This window comes from Xenopus laevis, chromosome 2L, assembly GCF_017654675.1.
Source record: "Xenopus laevis strain J_2021 chromosome 2L, Xenopus_laevis_v10.1, whole genome shotgun sequence".
Classification (NCBI taxonomy): domain Eukaryota; kingdom Metazoa; phylum Chordata; class Amphibia; order Anura; family Pipidae; genus Xenopus; species Xenopus laevis.
The window spans coordinates 104174557-104198481 of record NC_054373.1 but is presented as its reverse complement, the minus strand read 5'-3'; the positions used below and the strand labels follow the sequence as shown (position 1 = coordinate 104198481).

General features: G+C 37.9%; 1 protein-coding gene across 1 annotated transcript in view; it reads right to left on the bottom strand.

Annotated features, from left to right (window-relative positions):
* Positions 1-22664, bottom strand: part of castor2.L (cytosolic arginine sensor for mTORC1 subunit 2 L homeolog) — a 132273-nt gene extending 109609 nt beyond the window's left edge. Inside the window, 1 exon segment of the mRNA NM_001093274.1 lies at positions 22300-22664. Coding sequence (NP_001086743.1) covers positions 22300-22412 — 113 coding nt within the window. The 5' untranslated portion in view covers positions 22413-22664.
* Between the last annotated feature and the right edge of the window lie 1261 nt (positions 22665-23925).

Genomic DNA, 23925 nt, shown 5'->3' with positions numbered 1-23925 from the left:
AACTAAAGGTCTAATTTGGGTTATCTGATACATGTGACCTGCTTAATTTGCAGGACTGAAAGAACACCCTATTGTCAGGATATATCCAGTCATCAGGCATTTTACGTACTGCAGAGGTCTCTACCTCTACAACTGCAAAATACTTACTTTCTTATAGAAAAAAATCCCCTCAGCAAGCATAGCTCCTTTCCCCAGAATCCTGTATTGGTTATGTGTTCCTCCTTGTATTTGGAATCAAGTGACAAATGAAAAGGAAAGAGGAAGAAAGGACCCTTGAAAAGTATGTGAGGTTATAGATGTTCTGACTAAAGATCCAGACACATATAGCAGCATATAGGCTAATATTGAATTAGACAAACTCACTGTTTCAGAAAATGCCCAATAGCCTTTTCTAAATTGAAAAATAGTTATTAAAATCTTCTCTCATGTGTATTTAAAAGACATGCTGACAAGCAATGATAAATTGAATATTTTTATAATAGCCTAGAGCAAACTTGTTATGGTTAATTGTCCCAGCAAAGAAGTGTCTCAAGAAAATTTTCAGGGGAAATTAAGCAGCATTTTACTGGCCAGGCTGGTAAAATACCAACCAGATGGCAAGCCTAAGTACTCACCATCCTTTAGTATAACCAGCACTATGTGCAGGATTCAGATTTGGCCAGACCAAATGCAAATTGTTAAAGTCACGTGACTGTAGAAACAACAAATTTTGCTTACAAGGATGCATGCTTGTTTGCAAAGTCAAGTTGTGTACTAACTAAAGAAAACTGTCCCAGCACATTTACTGTATGAGTTTGCATATGAAAATTAGGGACGGGAAGTGAAATTGTGTGACTTTTTGTCACAAAACAAGGAACTAAAAAATGTTTTCCCCTTCCCACTAGGATTCGGATTCGGTCCGGTATTTGGCCAAATCATTCGGGGGTTCGGCCGAATCCAAAATAGTGGATTTGGTGCATCCCTAGGTGAAATGTATTCGGAAATGGAAGGCTGGTGACATGTACCAGCTGTAAAGCATACAAAGGAGGTATGTCACAGATTTAACAAACAGAAATGCACAGCAACGGTCAAGTGAGTTTAACGGGTATATTTTAATATGACTGTACTTATTCACTTTAGCTGTATTCTAATTTTTCTTGTCCTTGAATTTTTTTTTTAGAAATATGGGCAATGAAAGATGAAGTGGTTTGTCTACAACACCTTTAGGTGTTGACAGTAGTAGATGCGAGTTTGCTTTCTCTCTCTTGACACCTCAAGGCCCTAGTAACCAGACACTCAAGAGTGCAACAAGCACAACCTCACTTTATTAAACAGCTATAAGAAAGAATTGATCAGAAAAATGACCAATAGCAGGACAAAGGACTTAAAGGAGAACTAAACCCCCCTAGGAACAAAAGCCTCCTCTCAACTGCCCTCCATCGTCCCCCCTTCATCTCTCCCTTCCTGCACAGTCGTAAAAGCGTGCCCATGTTACAAAAACTCTTTGCCAAAAAGCCTCTTATTTAATTACATTTCAGAAACATTGTATCTTCTTGTGGCTGTTCGGTGCGGGAGATCACTAGTAAGTGCATGAACAGACATGCAGGTTTTCTGCACAGTTTTTAAAAAAAGCTGACTGCCGCGTAATTATACTAGTGCCATTGCCTAAGCTAAAAATAGTAAGCGTATCGACGCGGCGGTCTGCTTTTTTTTTTAAAAACCACGGCGCGAACAACGCCAAAAACATGGCAAAGATCCACATTTGTGTCCATGCACTAAGGAAGGCCAGTGGGCTTTTTTTTAAGCACATACTGTTGTGCAGAAATATCATTAGATGCAGGGAGATACAGATAAACCAGAAACACAGCTGTTGTTCTGGAGTTGCCTAACAATACATACGGATTATGTACTGTTTTTATAACTTTTATAAAACAGGTATGGGACCTATTATCCAGAATGCTTGGAACCTGGGGTTTCCTAGATAAGGCATCTTTCTGTAATTTGGATCTCTATGGGGCCGATTCATCAAGCTCGAGTGAAGGATTCGAAGTAAAAAAACTTCGAATTTCGAAGTGTTTTTTGGGCTACTTCGACCATCGAATGGGCTACTTCGACTACGACTTCGAATCGAAGGATTCGAACTAAAAATCGTTCGACTATTCGACCATTCGATAGTCGAAGTACTGCCTCTTTAAAAAAAACTTCGACCCCCTACTTCGGCAGCTAAAAGCTACCGAAGTCAATGTTAGCCTATGGGGAAGGTCCCCATAGGCTTGCCTAAGTTTTTTTGATCGAAGGATATTCCTACGATCGTTGGATTTAAATCCTTCGAATCGTTCGATTCGAAGGATTTAATCGTCCGATCGAAGGAATAATCCTTCGATCGTTCGATCGTAGCATTTGCGCTAAATCCTTCGACTTCGATATTCGAAGTCGAAGGATTTTAGTTCCTAGTCGAATATCGAGGGTTAATTAACCCTCGATATTCGACCCTTGATGAATCGGCCCCTATATATTACATCTACTTAAAATAAATGTAAACACTAAATAAACCCAATAGAATTGCTTTGCCTCTAATGGGGATTAATTATATTTTAGTTGGGATCAAGTACAAGGAACTGTTTTATTATAATAAAAAAAGAAATTCAGTTTTGATGGAATCTATGGAAGACTGCCTTTTCGATTTCTTGATAATGTGTTTGCAGATAACGGATACTATACCTGTGTTAAAAATAAATGCAGGGAGTTACATTAAAAAAAAACACACAAAAAATGTAATGACCTGCAACCAGCAAGCCTGTATAACAGAACCAGTTCTACGTGCTCTATAAGCTTCTGCTTAGGACCTGTAACTAATGCTGGGCTGGAGAATGGGTTAAGTAAAAAATGCTTAAAGAATATTGTGGTCATACTTTATTTAAGATATTTGCATTTAGCAATCAATGAAGGGAATTTGTCATTATCATGTGAACAAGTTTAATTAGCACAGTGAATAATTATATAAAATGTTAGCAAAGATAAGGGAAACAACTCCACAGTAAAAGCAATTTTATGAAAACTGAACTGCCCTGCACTAAAGAAGTGCACACAAGATCAAATACAAATATTTCAAGCAATAATAATATCCCTTAAAGCTGAAAGGTGACCAAAACCAACCCGGTCATCTCCTAGTCAGTTAAATGACAAATAGCTTAGTACAATAGTAATGGTGCTTACCAAGTGAAAGAGAGGTCACAGGAGAGATTTCTGGTTTATTCTTCCATAAAATTACATTTTCAAGGCCATAAATTATCATAATGATTACAAAAATGTCACAACAAACACAGTATATGCAAGCACTTCCTCTGTCCCCCAACGCTTTGTATATTCAGCATGCAAAGCAGTCATTTTCATCAGGCTGTGCCTAGTAACCAATAGCTAAGCCAGATTCACAGTGTGCTGACCTCACCAGTACTGTCATTTAACTCTGTTAACTTTACTGGGCAGTTACATCCCTGCAAACAAAGCAGAATTGATTATCCTTTATTCATATAGTGCCAACATGTTACTCAGCAAAGGGCTTTTCCCTCCCATTTTCACTTCCATTCTTCAGTATTGACTGCAGACATGCCTGCCGCATCCAGTACATAAATAAAAAGTATGTGAAAGATGCCCTTCAAAATACACTGAAAATCTATGTACAATGAAGGTTCTAAAGTTTCCCATATTTACTATTATTAGCTTAATAATGTATCATTGGCTAGATGCAGTCACCTACTTGATCAAAAAAAAAAAATATCAATGTTTAATTAAGAAATGTATAGCTGGCACAATAAATATGTTGCACGTTGTGATTACCTGGCTTTTAGTGACCCTAGTGGGTATTGTGTGTAAATATAGTAGAGAGATAGCTGCATTAAATAAAGGACAAAAATAATACATTTGTGGCCTTTTTCAGCAGGATTCGGCCAAATGCAAGTGCCTTGCGAAACCAAATTTGAATCCAAAAAATCATGTGACTTTCGCCACACAAACAAAAAAGTAAAAAATGTTTCTCTTTCCCCCTCGTTTCCTCAATTTACATACGCAAAGTAGGGTCCAGATTCATCAAAATCTTTTATAAAGGATTCGACCGAATAATAAAAACAGTTGATTCGCTGAATCCCTAGCGTTTCCACAGCAGCACTGAAAGAGGAAGACCCGGCCCCTGAGAGCCGTCTGTTTCCCACCACTGATCCACATCCTAAAGACCATTGTGCTTTTTGCCATAAGCTCTTTTGAAAATGTTTGTATAATTGTAGACAGCTGTCTCAGCGGCATTTTATGGGTGGACGCCCTGATGTTTCACGAAACTAAAGCATACCTCGTGCCTGTCATTTTGCCAGTTTTAAGCAGATTATCTCACAGTACAGTGGCTGGCTTCAGTAATAAGTATCCTCACACTGTTGATCTATTCGCATATAAAGGTAAATGGAAGTCTAGCGTTTTATCTAGAAGATAAAATGTGTTTGAAATGTATATGAAGAATTAGGGGGGTTATTAATGAAAACCTGATTGCTGCCTTAACAGACATGAAAATCTAAAATCAGCTGAATCACAAACAATGAGTCTACAAAACGTCAACTTATTTTCCTGCTTCTTTGCCCGCTTCCAGGAAGTCTCTGCACCACTTGCAATGGACACATGCACACCACGACACCATAGCATCAGCGCACGTGGGCTAATGAAATAAAAACGTGGCCGTGATTTGTGATTATCCAACACAGATGCATGTTTGCCTTAGTTTTGGTAAACTTCAAGCAAGTTATGGCACAAGCTGCATTGCCGTCGCTCGCAATTGGGTGACTGCGACCGACTAGAGATATTGTGCGTAAAAACGTGATTGATTTCATGTGAATTGCATAGCTTGCATGTATTTGCTACATAAAGAAGCCATTTAATGTATAACCTAATTTTTTTTAATGCACTTTTACTTTAAAGATTGATATACACAGTGGCGTAACTATATGTCACTGGGCCCCACAGCAGATTCAATCTAGGGCCCCAAAATATTGATAAGGTGGCCTGTTCTACCCAGACATATTAAAATTGGCTATTAATTAGGTCCTCACTGGGCCCCCTATTCTACTAGGTCCCCCTGCAAGCGCAGGGTCTGCTTCCTCTGTAGTTACGCCCCTGGATATACATATGATGCAAGAATAGGCCAAGTGAATATGAATTGGCTAATAAATGTAAAGAACATTTAAGGTTTTTGTTGGTCTTTAAAGTGTAGTGATACACCGAATCCAGTATTTAGTTCGGGATTAGGCCAGGTTTCGGCCTTTTTTAGCAGGATTTAGATTCAGCCAAATCCTTTTGCCTGGCTGAACTGAATCCTAATTTGCATATGTAAATTAGGGAAGTGCAAAAAATGCTTCCACTTTTTCCTTTCCTTTCCCTAATCTACATTCTGTTCAGTATTCGGCCGAATCTTTCACAAAGGATAAGGGGATTCACCTGAATCCCAAATACTGGATTTGGTGCATCCGTAATAAAGTGCAGAACTATGCTACTGAAGATTCTTACACTCATTAGTGCTTCTTTGCTTATTCAGAGCAGGGGAAGAAGTCACAATTGTGTTAAATCACATTAGCTCTTCTATTTTAATTTGAAATAACATGTATATTGTTAACATGTATTATAGAAAGCTCATTATCTATTTTTTATAGAAACTCTGCTGATTGCAGCCCAAGGCTGAGGAGACTGTAAGCAGACCATAATGACCCACTACACTTCGGAACCATAATCCCCCACTGCCTTTTTATATAGAGATGGTTCTCCTTCAGTTACACCACTGTGTGTAAGGGTAATAACAAAATCATGCATCAGCAGCAGCAGCAATGCACATTTTCAATACAAGATATTTTTATAGTTCATTGTATATACTGCCCATTCAAATGAATGCCAACTATACAACATCTAAATATTGGCATATAAAATCCAGTTCCAGTTCAACTGATGACCCAATACATACAACAGGTTGGTTTATAAGTCATTTGCCCCTTTTTTTTGGCCAAGTCCATCTTTATGGGGGTCAAACATTCACAGATGATTAATAGTTTAGTTGGAAAAGGACCAATTTATATGCAACATATCAGCAAGTAGGTAAATCACCTTAAGTGCTTTCTTTGGCACTAATCCTGTCATTTATAAGAAAAGAGAATGAAACACATATGGGATCCCTTATATGGAAACCAAATATCCAGAAAGCTCCAAACTACAAGAACACCATTTTAAGCAACTAATTCTAATTTATAAAAAAATATTTCCTTTTCTCTGTAATAATAAAACAGTACCATATACTTGATAGTAACTAAATGGCATGAATCTACTGTATATGGATGGAAAAAAAATCCAATAGCGTTTATTTAATGTTTAAATTATTTAAGGTATGGGATCCATTGTTTTTTTTAATTATTATTTAAGGAAAGACCCCTTATTGGGAAAACCCCAGGCCCCAAGCATTCCAGATAATAGATCCAATACTGTTACAAGTATAGCTAAAAACAAACTGCAGGTATGGGACCTGTTATCCAGCATGCTGGGGACCTGGGGTTTTCCGGATAACGGATCTTTCCGTAATTTGGATCTTCATACCTTGTCTGCTAGAAAATCATTAAATAAAACCAATAAGCTTCCAATAAGGATTTATTATACCTTAGTTTGGATCAAGTACAAGGTATTGTTTTATAATTACAAAATCATGATTATTTGGATAAATCCAAGTATATGGGCATGGCCATTCCATAATTCTGGATAATGGATTAATGGATCCCATACCTATTATTTATATGAAGTCCCACAGTGCCCGCACACAAACCAAAAAGTAAAGCCAGTGGTGCTCGATCCAAATGTGGTTCATATATATGAAAAGAAGATCAGCACTCACTGTAGTTTTGGTGAATTCGTGTTGATTTATTTGTCAAAAATCACATCTTATCCGACGTTTCGGTCCCGCATGGGGACCTTTCTCAAGGATGCGGGACTGAAAACGTCGGATAAGATGTGATTTTTGACAAATAAATCAACACGAATTCACCAAAACTACAGTGAGTGCTGATCTTCTTTATATATATATATATATATATATATATATATATATATATATATATATATATATATATATATATATATATATATATATATATATATATATATGATATTCTGCACTTCCAACATGTGTCAAAATCTTCGAATAGAAGCCTATAAATAAAACAGCTGAAGAAGCCTCCCAAGCATCAGGAGAATGTTTAAACTGCCAATACTGACAAAAACGTCTATTAAATTGCACAGTTTGTTCCTATATGTGGTAACTGGTAGAATGTTGCAGGCAAGTGAGTAATCCACCAACTGTGATAATGAACAATCTGTTTATATTTGAATGTGTTCATAGTTAACCCTTTGACTGCTAATAATGAAAAGGAGTTGTCAAGGTGTCTTGCCCCTTAGTAGTTAAAGGAAAACTATACCCCCAAAATGAACACTTAAGCAACCGATAGTTAATATCATATTAAGTGGCATATTAAATAATCTTACCAAACTGATATATATAATTTAAGTAGTCTAGCACATCTCTCGCCTTTAACCACCATTTTGTGATGATTTCTCTGCTGCCTCAGAGATCAACTGACTAGAAATACTACAACTCTAAAGGTGGCCACACACAGGGAGATCTGCTAGTTTGAGGTGGGCGATATCGGGCTGATCCGATCATGGGCCCTAGGGCCCAACATTCAGATCAGAATGGAGGCCTATACGTGTGGTCGGATTGAGGGACTGCATCAACGAACAGATGCGCCCGTGATCCAACGGGATTTTTTATCCTGCCTGATCAACATCTGGCCGACTGGCACCGGGAATCGTACAATCCCAGGGGATGGCACTTATTGTCTAAAATGGCAAATTTTTTATTTATGATTACCCAATGGCACATACTACTAAAAAGGTATATTGTTATGCAAATGGTTTATTTACATATGAGATTGTTTATGCATTATATGTTTATAAAGACCTACATTGTTTGAGGGGATAGTTTTCCTTTAAAGGAAAATGCAGCTCTGTCTAAAAATATATTACATAAAATAGCCCCAATTTAAAAGCACAGTTTCATATTAATTAAGTAATTTTCCACAATACTTGCACACAAACATGCTAGGTTCCACCAGTCTATAAATGGACAGAGATATGCCTTTAGACATTCTGAGACAGTTTTCAATTGGTTTTCATTTTTTTATTTGTGGTTTTTGAGTTATTTGGCTTTCTATTCTCTCATTTATTTATTTTTCTCTCTTCATTTTGCAATTTCAGCAATCTGGTTGCTGGGGTCCAATTTAAATTTACCCTAGCAAACACGCACTCATTTGAATAAGAGAATGGAGTATGAATAGGAGTGGTCTGAATAAAAATAGGAATAATTAAAAGCAATAACAGTATATTTGTAGCCTTACATAGCATTTGCATTTAGATGGGGTCAGTGGCCGTCATTTAAAAAGCTGTTAAGTGTCAGAGAAAATGGCAAATGAATAACAAAAAAAATAAATAATGAAGACCAACTGAAAAGTTTCTTAGAATTGTCAAATTGGCCATTCTATAACATACTAAAAGTTAATTTGAAGGTGAACCACCCATTTAAGTCCTGAAAGTGCAGATTCCTTCTCTGTGGATCTGAGAATTAATCCTGAACTTAACCCAGGCAAACACGACTTCTGTGAAGCGAGTGCCAGCTTTGTGGACTATATTAGATAGATAAATAATTTCCCCCCTACATTTCAGTATGTCAGCGCTTTAGAACAAACAAGAAAAAGATCGCTGGCTACTAATCTCAGGTGGACAAACTTGAAGATGGATATATATATGCAAGTTAACCCCAATCGCTTAAACCAATTTAAACAATTTAAGCAAATCAAGCATAACGCTCTTTTAAAAACGATTGAGGTAACTAGCAGCCACACGGTAATCCTTACCGCATGGAACGGAATGGCCTGGGTGTCCAAACCCCAGGCCTTTCACTTGCAATCAAACAGTTCTTATCCAAATCAAAATGAACTCAGCTTTAGCTTGGCACTCACCGCGTCTATCTGATGGCCCGGGTGCTGTGCCCCGAACCCATAGCTTGGGCGAATAAAATCTTCAGACAAGAGAATGCACGCACTCCTGCAGCCTTGATAGTTGAGGTAAAAGAGTAATTTTTATTTCTTCATGTTAAAAGTAGCGTCCTAACGCGTTTCGTATCAAAAGATACGTAATCATAGGCACATAATTGGTTACAAGTGTTACAAGTATTTAAACACATTTAAAGGAAGTGACGTCCATATCCACCTATCATAGGTGTACTTAATGAACTACAAATCTTTACAAATTAACTCTTAACATTCAGATCAAATAATTTACAAAGTGACTTTTTCAAATACAAAATGCCATCGTGTGTATTAGTTGCCAACCAATTTCTCAACAACATCAAATAATCCTGAATAATTTTAAATAATTTTAAATAATTTTAAAACAATTTTTAGGTATATTTGCTAACCAAATTCTCAACAATATTAAATAATTTTAAATAATTTCAAACAATGTTAAGTATACAGTATTATTACGTATGATATATGATATACATACAACACGATTCGGGTATAACTGATTCTACAGATAACACTCTTAAACAGTTGCTTTAGACATTAAAGTTATTTTTAAGTTATTTTTAAATTATTTTTAAATTTTCATATTAATTAGATTTTTTAGAGTTTTTAGAATTGTCGGGATCTTTTTTTTTCATAGCAGTTCCAAAGTTTTTAACTCTGTTGCCACGACCTCTTGATACATGTATCTGATGGAATGATGTGGTTGTTTAATAGTAATTTAGTAGAACTAAGTTTAGAGTCCGGCCATTTTTGTAGAAACATGAGTAATGCTAGAAAGCGCTATTCAATTGTGATTCGTATAGTTTTTAACACCAATATTCAGCGACCTTATACAGGCTTATGTCACTATGATGATTTGTTGGTATTTTAAAGATCCCGACAATTCTAAAAACTCTAAAAAATCTAATTAATATGAAAATTTAAAAATAATTTAAAAATAACTTAAAAATAACTTTAATGTCTAAAGCAACTGTTTAAGAGTGTTATCTGTAGAATCAGTTATACCCGAATCGTGTTGTATGTATATCATATATCATACGTAATAATACTGTATACTTAACATTGTTTGAAATTATTTAAAATTATTTAATATTGTTGAGAATTTGGTTAGCAAATATACCTAAAAATTGTTTTAAAATTATTTAAAATTATTTAAAATTATTCAGGATTATTTGATGTTGTTGAGAAATTGGTTGGCAACTAATACACACGATGGCATTTTGTATTTGAAAAAGTCACTTTGTAAATTATTTGATCTGAATGTTAAGAGTTAATTTGTAAAGATTTGTAGTTCATTAAGTACACCTATGATAGGTGGATATGGACGTCACTTCCTTTAAATGTGTTTAAATACTTGTAACACTTGTAACCAATTATGTGCCTATGATTACGTATCTTTTGATACGAAACGCGTTAGGACGCTACTTTTAACATGAAGAAATAAAAATTACTCTTTTACCTCAACTATCAAGGCTGCAGGAGTGCTTGCATTCTCTTGTCTGTCAGCGCTTTAGAACTTTAAATAAATATGCAGAATGATGCTGGTTCCCTTTCTAAGAAAAGCTTCACTGGTAATAAGAAATAGTAGTTCCTTAAAAAACTGGGTTTAGCATAATCATTTGTGGACCACAAATAAAGAAGAATGTTTTAATACTTTTGCAATGAAAAGCCTTCTGAAAGCACAGACAAAGTAAATTATATGCATGTGACAAGTGTTTTCTGCATGGAAACGTTTTACACTTTTGCATTTGATTCTAGGTATTTAGCAATCTGTTCTTGGAATTTAGGGGCAGGTTTATCAAGGGTTGAAGTGAATTTGGGGGAATTTTCGAAGTAAAAAAATTCGAAGTAATTTTTTGGATACTTCGACCATCGAATAGGATACTACGACTTCGAATTTACTTCAAATTCGATTCGAGGTAAAAATAGTTTGACCATTCGATAATCGAAGTACTGTCTCTTTAAAAAAACTTCAACCTCAATACTTCGCCAAATTAAACCTGCCGAAGTGCTATGTTAGCCTATGGGGACATTCTACAGCATTTTTCTAAGCTTTTTGAAGTCAAGTAAAATTGTTCGATCGCATGATAAAATCGTTCGAATCATTCGATTCGAAGGATATAATCCTTTCGATAAAAAAAAGTTTGAATTCGATATTCGAATTCAAAGTATTTAAATTCGATGGTCCAATTTCGAAGTATTTTTTACTTCGAAATTCGACCCTTGATAAATCTGCCCCTTACTGATAAAGGGATCCTGTCATCGGTTTGATCCTGTCAAAACACATCAGTTAATAGTGCTACTCCAGCAGAATTCTGCACTGAAATCCATTTCTCAAAAGAGCAAACAGATTTTTTTATATTCACTTTTGAAATCTGACATGGGGCTAGACATTTTGTCAATTTCCCAGCTGCCCCTGGTCATGTGACTTGTGCCTGCACTTTAGGAGAGAAATGCTTTCTGGCAGGCTGCTGTTTTTCCTTCTCAATGTAACTGAATGTGTCTCAGTGAGACATGGGTTTTTACTATTGAGTGTTGATCTACCAGGCAGTTGTTATCTTGTGTTAGGGAGCTGCTATCTGGTTACCTTCCCATTGTTCTTTTGTTTGGCTGCTGGGGGGGAAAGGGAGGGGGTGATATCACTCCAACTTGCAGTACGGCAGTAAAGAGTGATTGAAGTTTTGAAGTTTACCAGAGCGCAAGTCACATGACTTGGGGCAGCTGGGAAATTGACAATATGTCTAGCCCCATGTCAGATTTCAAAATTGAATATAAAAAAATCTGTTTGCTCTTTTGAGAAATGGATTTCAGTGCAGAATTCTGCTGGAGCAGCACTATTAACTGATTCATTTTGGAATTTTTTTTTTCCCATGACAGTATCCCTTTAATAACAAGGAACATCTTACAATACAGCACATGTGGGGTGTGATAAAAAGTTGTTTACTGGGAATCAAAAAGCTTATTAAACACATATTAAAGATGAATTATGCAAAATTTGTAAAATGCTCTGCTTCAGTTAAAATATCTTAATCCATATCAGAGTTCTGCTTTGTACAAATGTTTATATTGCAGCAAATTGTATTTATTTTGTAGGTTTCCTTGCATTATATAATGAGAAAAAAAAACATTAAAATGTGATTATAACTGATGACATTACTTAGCACTGTTTATATGAATATAATTTACAGGATATTCTCGGCTCGAGTCAGAGTGCAGATACTTTGAATCGCTGTTCAGTTGTTCGGACAGATTAAAAGATTTATATCGGCTAACGGTAAGATCTCTGCAAGTATTGCCTATCTGACGATATCAATGGGAGATTGTCTACTATTTGTCGGATATAACTTTCAGCGAGCATTGTGTAATTTGTTCTCTATATTTCTTTATATATAGCTGAATGGTTAGTTGCAGGCTGAAAGATTGGAACAGATGGATCGTCCAACATAGGCTATAATCTATACATCTATGGCCAGCTTTACACCACTAGTGTCTAATTCTCTTGGCCCAAGACAGCAATGCATACCTCCCACATGTCCCATTTTTTGTGGGACAGTACAGATTTTGACAGCTCAGCCCACAGCCCCGGATTTTTATTAAACTGTCCCAAATTTCACTTTGATCTCCTGCACTGATGCCAGCCTGTTGGTAAATAGCAAGTGTCTTTTTTTAACTTTTTTTAAAAACTAGATGCGAAGAAAGTGCATGGAGGTTTTAAATAGAGTTGCTAACATTAGGTTTATATTCCACAGAAAGACAAGTTGCTTTATTTTTTTTAAAGTCTTTATTTTATTTTATTACAGGGAAAGAGAAGTTGCTTTTACTTGCAGCTGGCTATATAAGTTACATTGTGACCCCTGGGAGAAGTAAGGTTCACTTGCCCCATATTTCTATCCAGCTACAATTAATGGCTAATAAACCCAGTGTGACATAAGCTTTCAAAACATTTTTATAATGTTGTCACACCCACATAATAAGTGAGTGAGGGTGCTTTTTGATGGTGGTTGATTGGCACTCCAATACTTAGGTTCTAAGAGTATTTTATGAAGCAGAGACCTAGATTGAAGTATCATACTTCATGTTTCTGATATGGGACAAGTGCAACTTTACCCTACTAACCCACTGTTTACTGTCCTTTATTTCAGGTGACGTATAACAAAGGATAAGTTTCATTGTATTTCTCTATTGACACAACCAGTCCAACATTACAGAGAGGAATGCCTTTCTTCTTACACATTACTCATTCTACTAAAAAAAGCTAGAGACCTATAATGGCTGACTGCTGTTCCTGAGCTCCCAACGAAGTAAACACTATCCCAGATTTTAATGAATAATGCTTTTAAATAGGCATTTATTGATGTTTGAGCACCACTAATTATCTTAAAATTATGTAATTATGTAGAGCCTCTTGTAGGCTGCCAGTCCACATAGGGGCTACCAAATAGCCAATCATAGCCCTTATTTGGCACCCCAAGGGACTTTTTCATGCTTGTGTTGCTCCCCAACACTTTTTACATTTAAATGTGGCTCACGGGTTAAAAAGGTTGGGGACCCCTGCACTACAGCAACAACAATTTTTTTTTAATTGAGAATTTAACCCTTTACCAAAAAAACCCTACCCCCACCCCACGTAGACCTAAAGTTGCCACCCTTTCTAGAAAAAATAACGGCTTCCTATATTTTTATGGTTTTTCCCTATAAATAACATTGGCATCAAGCAACAGTTTTACCGGCCAGGTGGCAACACTATGTAGACCCCCCTCCTCCCCCCAGCCTAGCTCCCCCCCCCCGGGGAAAAGCCCCTAACTTTTTACTTACCCCTCGGTGCAGATTCAAGTATCGCAGTTCACCGCAGCCTTCTTCCGGGTCTTCGGTAAGCTGAGCCGGAGACCGGTGAAGTGGTGTATGTGCAGTTGGAGCTATGTACCCGTTTGCGACAACTGCGCCAAAATGGACGGAAATTGCCAAAGCGCCAGAAGAAGACACGAAGATCTGGAAGTTGGCTGCGTTTAACTGCGATCCTTGAATCTGCACCGAAGGGTAAGTAAAAAGTTAGGGGCATTTCCTCGGGGGGGGCAGCTAGGCTGGGGGGGAAGGAAGGGGGGTCTACGTGAGGTGGGGGGTAGGATTATTTTTTGGTAAAGGGTTGAATTCTCCTTTAAACAATACAACATGCAGATACCAGCTAATTACAAACAAGGGAACCAGCATGAACAACAACATGAGGTCAGAAGGCCTTGACTGCAATGGGACTACTGTTCCCTTAACTCTTCTATAAGTAAAACGGCCAAAAGTTATTCTGCAAACACAAACTTGTTCTCAGTATATTGAGGTAGCGTATTCATTTCTCTGTCAAAAGGAATATAAACTCTACTCATAACTGAACCAAAAGTGTCCAAATTTGCATGAAAAATAGTAAAATGCTTTCTGATTTTCCAGACAGGGCATAACTTTTAATAAAGAATCCCTAAGAGATGGGAGTACCCTTTTTGTCCTCTGCATTGTGAGTCACAGAAACCTATACTGTTTTATTAAATAGGGTTTTCCACATAATCTTTTTATTACTTTTTATTTTCATGGGATGCATCATATCCAGGATTTGGTTAAGAATTCAAACAAATCTTTGGACTTTTTGCAGGATTCAGAGTGGCTGAATGTTTTTTTTGGCAGAATTGATTGTGGAATATTTCTGTATATAGCTGATTCCAAAAATGATGGGATTTGTGCTTTCCAGAGCCATAACTATAGAGGAAGCAGACCTCTATATGTACTCTACCACCTGTAGTATAAGGATTATGCAAAATGAGGCTGACTATCAGCTTGCTGAAAAACACAGACCACGGATCAGCCCCTATGTTGGCATCAGCCCATATGTTGGCATCAATCAGCCTTCTTCCTTGCCTGCACCCAAAACAGGAGAGTACATTTTGCCACCAAAATTCACCACATGTGCCTGCACCCAGGCCAACACAGTGGTTGAATAAGGCTGATGCCTGTATAGGGGCTCTTTTTTCCAAATTCCATGTGGAATTAGCCTAAGCTACAAAAAAAAAAATCTCTCTAATAAACATTGTAGCACTCTACACTTTTTTTTTTGGTGCAGCCAATCATCTTGAACCTTAATTTAAATTAGTAGTGATGTCAAGAGGGTTCATTAGACACACCCAGGCACTTAACTATTCTACCTACACATGACACGGCCATACATCCAGAAAAGAAGCCAAAATGAAGTATAACAAAATATATTTTTTTTAGTTGCTTTGAAAACATCACAAGCCGCTTTAAATATATTTTTTTTCTGTTGTGTAAACATTGAGAAAGACTTTGTGAACCAAGTATAATAATTGAAATGACAAAGTCTTAACCCTATACCTTACTTAATTGGAACCTGTCCTAAACAGTAAAACAGTATGAATGAAAAACGTATGAGTTTCCTGAGACCCAATAACAGTGGTAAGTGGTATCAATAAAACAAATAAGGAACGTGTGTTAAAAATTAAGCTTACCCGTGGTTACAATTACAGTAGAATAAAACCACCAAATGATCTTGATTTTAGTGTACATTATAAAATTTAACAGGAATGCAGCATGACAATTTTCAGATGACCAATGGGAAAAAATGTTATCTGCAACCTCTCTAAAGTGGCTCTACTCTGATGTGTGCAGAGATCATCTGAAAGGCAAATCAGAAAACCAATGAAATGAAGCTTCATAGTTTAATTTGACTGCTCGAGTGCTTATTTTTATGTGGGTTAATAAATTATTCCAGTTGTTTTATAAAACTAAAATCTGAACATTTACATCCCTATTATCTATCAGAAAAAAAAATTCTGACGGATACCTGTAAGTTGCATGTTCCCGTGTCTTTGAGGGATTTCTCCAGGAAAGAGTAATGGCCACAAAAAGATCCAATCAAACCTTCTACTTAGTGCTTCCCATTATTTACATTTTTAGAAAACAATGAGCATTGAGGAATGGGAAATTTAAACACAGTCACTTGTATATTCTTACCATAAAGTGTACTTTTTTTTGTGGCACAGACAAGGCAATAGACAATATATATTTACTGCATTACCTATTGTTGGCACAGCTTTGGAAGAGAAGTAAAGCTTAACTAAAGATGTCGGCTAGAAATGTTGTACGTTATGTTTTGGGCTTCTCTACAAGCCCAAGGCAACCACAGCCCTTTAGCAGTAAAGATATGTGCTTCTGAAGTTGTCCCAGTAGCTTCCCCATCTTCTTTTCTGTTGATTCATGCCCTGTGCTGCTGTCACTTACTGAGCTTAGGAACCCACTCACAATATACAGTACACATAGAATATAAGAATATATATAGAATATATGAGAATATACAGTTAGGTCCATAAATATTTGGACAGAGACATCTTTTTATAAAATGTTCCTTTCTAATACTTGGTTGAAAAACCCTTTGCTGGCAATGACAGCCTGAAGTCTGGGAAACTCTGGGTTTCCTCCTTTTTAATGCCCTGCCAGGCCTTTACTGCAGTGGCTTTCAGTTGCTGTTTGTTTGTGGGCATTTCTGTCCGAAGTTTAGTCTTCAACAAGTGAAATGTATGCTCAATTGGGTTCAGATCACACGACTGACTTGGCCATTCAAGAATATTCCACTTCTTTGCTTTAATAAACTCCTGGGTTGCTTTGGCTGTATGTTTTGGGTCATTGTCCATCTGTATTATGAAACACCTCCCAATCAATTTGACTGCATTTAGCTGGATTTGAGCAGACAGTGTCTCTGAACACCTCAGACTTCATTCAGCTGCTTCTGTCCTGTGTCACATCATGGAAAAACACTAGTGACCCAGTGCCACTGGCAGCCATGCAGGCCCAAGCTACTGCCTCCGCCATGTTTTATAGATGATGTGGTATGCTTTGGATCATAAGCTGTTCCACCGCTTCTCCATACTTTTTTTCTTACCATCATTCTGGGAGAGGTTGATCTCGGTTTCATCTGTCCAAAGAATGTTTTACTACTGTTTTTACTACATGGCAGCACAGAAACAAGTGCAACTAGCATCAGAATTTAATGAACAGACCTGTAGAATCATATTATATTACAGGCCAACCTCATTTTCTGCTTGATCATTTGCGATGACCCCTAAGCTTAGCTTCTCAACAGCTGCTCAAAGCCCACTGAGACACTTTCCAAGATGGTGACCACATGCGACAAGTTTGAAGTCCTGGATCATTGCTGCTATTAAGAAGCTAATTTTCACACAGTGCAACCATTTCCCGTCACAGGAGAGGCCCCTGACATCATTCCCTCCATTCCGCGTGATTCTTCTATTTCCGTTGTCCCTGGATAGTGACTTGCCCATAGCAAACATGGCGTCTGTAGTTGGAATCGTCACGGCGTTCCGCCATTCAGAAGGGTGGTTGTCAGTGCGAGACAGCTGAGCGTAGACAGGAGGTAATAACCCGGCTGAGAGAAAGAAGACGGAGAGCTGCTCGGTGTCGGACATGGTGTGCTGTGACGGGAAATGGTTGCACTGTGTGAAAATTAGCTGAGGTAGGAAGGCGTTACTCACTATTAATAATAGTCGGAGCTGCTGCGGACTCTGGGCTTAATAAACCTAGCTAGAATATAACATATACAACAGGTCAGGCATAAACATGCCGTCTTAGGAGTGCTCTCATACAAAGGAAAGATATGCATTTGCCTGATATGGAACATAAACAGGTTTTCCATTGGCTGCCGTCACAGTTGTAGTGCTTGGCTTCCGGTTTTGGCAGAAGTCGGGTTAGGGGGAAGATGCAGAGCGCAGAGCTGCAGAGTGAGTCGCCTTATCGCCGTTTTGCAGTACACAGGAAGTAGTGTTTTCAAACAGTATTTTTTCAATAAAGTATGGATTTTAATAAACTTTATGCAGGGTAGACCTATTATTCGTGGGGGGGGGATGGATTTTTTAATACAAAATTTTTTAGTGTTACTGGTCCTTTAAGGCTGGTGCAATAAGTTCAGTATATAAAATATGGCATTTTTAGCCATTCATTTTTAGGGTTTAGTTCTCCTTTAACGTTTTAAAAAGATGATTATTGACAATCTAGGTATGTCGGAGTACTGCATGCAAAATTGGTTTTGTTTAGTGAAAACCAAACAAACATTGTCTTCTTGTCATCACTGAGGGAACCATGTCTATAGAATAATGTTAGATCAATTCTCCTTGAGCTGAACCAGAGCCTCAAGCAAACATGATTAAGAACAGAAATATCAAGCCGATATATCAAGTTTAAGACAATAAATTGTGCTATAAACTGGTATTCCACCTAGAGCTTTTGCAACTATTAATTCTGATTAGCCTACAACTTGAATACAGCATACAGACATGCCACCAATCTAAGCATGAAAGAACCTAAAAAGACCAATTAATTAAGGATATAAAAAGCAAAGTCTTAAACAAAAACAATATATTAGAAAATGGGATATTCCATTTGCTTTACTTCACAAGAGCTTCAGTGAAAGTAGGCAACTATTGTCTTGAACAGGCAATTGGCTCCACGTGCTTGAGCTACTAAGAATTTTGACTTTTACCCCACTTGGCATTGCCTAGTGAAAGATAACAATAAAGCCCAACAGACTTACAATTAGAAATAAAGTGTACCACACTGGGCTTGTTTAAAAACACTTGACAAATATGCTCCAGTGCATCTGTCGATGGTAGACTATTTCCATTGGTTAGGAACACTAACAGCATGTGCCCCTAAAGTCATAAGTGGGTTGTGCTGAAAGTGAACCGAGAGCCATTGTATTCCTGTTGAACAAGGGTAAACAACACAGGTGTCTCAGAAGAAAGAGACTTAAAAGAGCATGAAAGTAAAGAAAATGAGGGAAAGGGTTATGGCACAAGAAATCTCATACTCAGGCTTGACAGAAAGTTATAATGTTGGACATAATAATCCTGCAGTGAAAGCATTTTGGAAGCAGATGCCAAACATATAAAACTAGCCAAATATGCAATATCCAAAGTGACCCAGCTGTCACCCTACTATTGTGGTGCAAGAAGAAATAGTTTACCCTGTATTTAATTCAAGCCACAAGAGCAATCATCTCAAGAGCTTGGAGAAAGACGATACCATGTATATATTAAAGAGTGGTTGCAGGAGTTTTATAAAATTATAAGAGTTGAGAACTTGACAGCGTCCCTGAGGGATGATTCATATAGGTTTATTGAAACATGATCTTGGTAGAATCAATATTTAAGTCATAGAATTATAGATACTCATCTGGTAAAATGTAAATTACAATTTTAATGAGATCCAATACACCCCCCAAATGTTCCCTCCCTTCCTCATAATAGTTACTAAAACCTAAATAAGTACAAATCAACTGTAGAATGTGTGTCCATAGAGGAAACCATTGTAAAAGAGAGACTGTTGAAGTAGCCCAGTCATAACAAGGTATTCAAAGTGTAAATGCAAGTCAAAATGGTTCCTTGGTAGTGTAGCAGTTACAATGGAAAAGGATGGGCCAAATTAGCACTGAAGGCCAAAATACCCAGAAGACGGCAGAAAATAAACATTTTCTATTATAAACAATTGGCAGGTGAAATTTGCTAGTCTGCTCTTTGAAAGAACGCTTTGATTGGTTACTACAGTTAAGAAGGAATTAAGCAAACTTTGTTTTGGCAGAGGACACTGCACTACTTGATCTATGTACATTTAATTCTGACAAACAAATTTAATCTCCCTTTTTTTATCGTTGCCATTATCACATAGGAAAATTACTGAAGATATGTTGGCAACACTAGGTACTCTTGATATTGTTCATATGCTTCAGACATACTTAGCTTACATTTCAAAGCCATATTAGACACAATTAATAAGATATCCATAAAAAGAACTAGAAAAACCTTGCAGATCATAATATTCAGAATATGGAATTTAAATAAACTGCTGCCCTTTTAGTATGATCTAACGAAGAAACAAGAAATAGTTTAGAGAAGACGCTTTGGAAGATCAACAACCTCTACTATATACCAGTAATAGTAGGGTTGTATAGTATGTGCAATACTAGGCTGGAATATTCATAAATGTATTCATATATAGCACACCAAAGTGACAAAGTACCTGCATAATATATCCTTTGAAATTGTATATAGTATATATACTCCTCGGGATGTCTGAAATGTACCATTTTCAAAATAGGGTACAAGTTTTTGTAAACATTGTAATTCTACAGTTATGCAGGTCTTCAGTGTTAGAAATAGCGTACACCTTAACCCCCATATTCGCCCACCTTTTAGATGTATCAGTCTTGGTCACACATGGTAGAATGTGAACAAGCAAGGCCTTAGCTATCAGCAAACATCGTATGCATGGATAAAAGGCCAGTAAAGTAAGGCATACAGATGCAAGAAGGAACATCACATTATGCACACGGAGTAATCTTATCCAAGCAGTGAAAAGAAAACAAATTCTAAGGAGCCAGCTCAATGACCTGACCTCCAGACTGTACACAACAGAGTGGATGTTGATTATCAAGCTGTCATAATGGCAAAACTGGAACACAACTATGCTGAACTTGTACATCTCCAGTTCTTGTGAACTACAATGCCAGTATGAAGGAGGATGCTGGGTGTTTTATATTCCTTACTTAGGCCTTTCAGATGATATCCCTTTCCTATTGATCTGCTTGCAAAATTATTTCATATAATTGCAGCTCTGCCCCCACTGACCCCTTTGCATCTTTGTAAGAGTGTTATCGATAGCAGAGTAAGGACCACAATGACCAACAAGGATTCAGAGTTCAGAATGTCAAACCAATGCAAGTTTCTTGCTTTATATAGTCATTCAGCATATAGGCCTCAGGATGCAAAGAAGCCTCCCCAACCCATCCTTATTTACTCTTACAGCCATGATAATAATGCTACTTAATGAATAACAAACAAGCACTTGCACAAACAATGAAGCAGCAGCAGGATGAGCTGGCATGAGTGACAGAAGAAAAACAGGGACATTACAGTTTCCCTCTGACACTGAGCACTGGCAGTTCCACTATTTCTATGTGCCCGAAACACGCAGAATTATTTTGCTTCTTGATTTGCAACCACAGATAGCACTAATTACACATTTTTAAATTCACTCACTTCATTGGGAGACACTGGAGGGCACTGGAGTGAAATGGGTTTAGCAGCTATTATTGAATAATTGAATTAACTATTTCACACCAGACAAGCGCACAGACTTCCCATTCAGTCATTTAGAGATGATGCAGGCAGTTGCACACCTCATTTTCCACGTGAGGCTTAGATAGTGGCATTTCTCTAACCCCCCCAGCCCCCAGTGCACAAGGGAAGAAAGTAAACAAGGGTCTGGAATAAATTACTTTGCAAACAATGGCAGTGCTGAACCACTGGGGAGACAAAAGATCCAAATATGATCTGTGCACATTTCTCTAAGCCCAGGATAGCCTGCCACTCCCCCTTATCAAACCAGAGCCATTGTTTCACACAGACCACTTATTCTATATGCAAACTTTATTCTTGTGTTTAACACCACAGGGATCCCTCACCTCCCGTCGTATGATGCAAAACAATGTGCAAAACAACAATCAATACGCTTTCACCTTGCCAAGCAAAAACAGTAACCCAAAATAACAACTGCCCCTATAGCAGAACAGATCATATAATATAACCTCAGGCCTCTGAAACAAAAATTTGCAGCAACAACAAAATGCAGAGATAATCCAGTTCCCCACCGTCATCCTGTTTTTCCCTATTTACATCTATATTGCTTTGAATTCTCTCTTAAAAAAAATGAGGGGGGGGGTATTTCTAAACGATGCCAGTTGCCTGTAGCCAATCAAGATGCCAGCCTTGACTAGCATGGGTATTTACATACTAAGCACTGAACACTGCCTATAGATGGATTAGGGATGTTTATGTGCTTTTGTGCATACTTTATCCTCAGGGCAAAAACAATACCTGTCCCATTCATTCAGCGCCTGAGCCTTGCAATTATTATCCCTAATGACAAGCACATTTGGGCACACAGAAGCTCTCTGGATGAATCACATAAACAACCTACAAGGCATGAAGTTGTTTTTCTCTTCTTTTTTTAATTCATTCCCTTGCAGTGCAAGCAATCAGACAGGGAAGCAGTGGCCCCCCACATCAAACCCAGCCCCCCATAACATTGTACATGTACTTACCTTGTTTTAGATGATAGAAAGGCAAGTTTGATTAATCCATAGGTAAATAACTGGATGTTTTCCTTGGCTATGCTGGCTACTTTTAGCCTGTGCTCTAGAATATGCAGTTCCATCTTTTTCGTCTTCTCATTTGTAGACCATCTAGGGTAAATGTTGTTTTTTTTTTTCTTTATGTATTTGGGGTTTTTTGTTCTTGTCTGTTTTTAGGATTAATTAGCGTTATTGTTTCCCTCTCCTTGTGCTGGGGTTGAGCTAGGCGCAAGTAGGAAAGAGACAGAAGAGTGGGGGGAATCTGAAAGAGAAGAAGAAGAAGAAGAAAAGGGGAAAGCTGAATGAGTTCAGGAAGACTCGAGCTGCACAAGCTCCAGAGTGCAAAAAAGCAGCTGGTGCTACACTGTAACAAACAACTTGCCACTCAAGCCGCGCCATAACGCGCATGCTCCGCTGCCGAACTGCACTCTGGGAAATGTAGTTCAGCCGTCTAAAGCGATCTCTTCTTGTTTATTTCACTTGCGCTTCCACTAGTGGAAAAATACCGGTGCGATTTAGTCTGTAGGGACGCTTCCCCGGCAAGTGTCATGATTTGCCTCAGGCTCTGCTTATCCCTGATTCGTCTACCTTAGCTACTATATTATATTTGCAATTATCCGTGCCACTAAATAAATCTTTGTGGTGTTAATGGCTCTGTCTGAATAGATCGTTCCATTCGCTCTGTGACTGTGCCCTTGTACTTTGTTTAAAGGGCAAGTTCACTTCACATTTTCAGAACATTTGCAATTAGTCTTTAGTCTTGTGTGTGTGTGGTTTTTTTTGTTCTGCAAAACAGAAAAATGCAACTGCTGGTTTCTAGGGCCTTATCACCATAGCAACCAGGCAGAAATGTGGAAGTAATAATGAAAGATCAAAGAGGAGAGTGCTGAAAAATAACAGCTATACGGTTAAAAATACGCATAACTATAAAACTGAACTCGGCTGGCCAGGCTGTGTATTTGCTGGCTGATGTCAGGGAAGGCCAGATGCCACTATTTCGGATTCGGCCGAATCCCCGAATCCTTTGCGAAAGATTCGGCCGACTACCGAATGCAAATTAGGCATGGGAAGGGTAAAACATTTTTTACTCCCTTGTTTGTGACAAAAAGTCACACGATTTCCCTCCAACCCCTCATTTGCATATGCAAATTAGGATTCAGTTAGGCCAGCAGAAGGATTAGGCCAAATCTGAATCCTGCTGAAAAAGGCAGAATCCTGGCTAAATCCAGAACCAAATCCCGGTTTCGGTGCATCCCTAATCCTAACTAATACTAGTCTAGGGGCTCCCAACTGTCTGCCTCTTTATTGGGGAGGTTTGAAAGTCTCATCAGGCAGTCCCAAACAGGGCCAGATTTAAGGTTGCCACCTTTTCTGGAAAAAAATACCGGCCTTCCTATATATTTATCTTTTTTCCCTATTAATAACATTGGAATCAGCCATCATTTTTACCGGCCAGGCCAGTAAAATACCGGCCAGGCCAGTAAAATACCGGCCAGGTGGCAACCCTAGCCAGATTTCCCTAGAGGGCGGCCAGAGACCAGCATCCTCCAGCGCCCCTCTCTCTCCTGCAGGATTGGGTGTATGCTCATCCTTTCC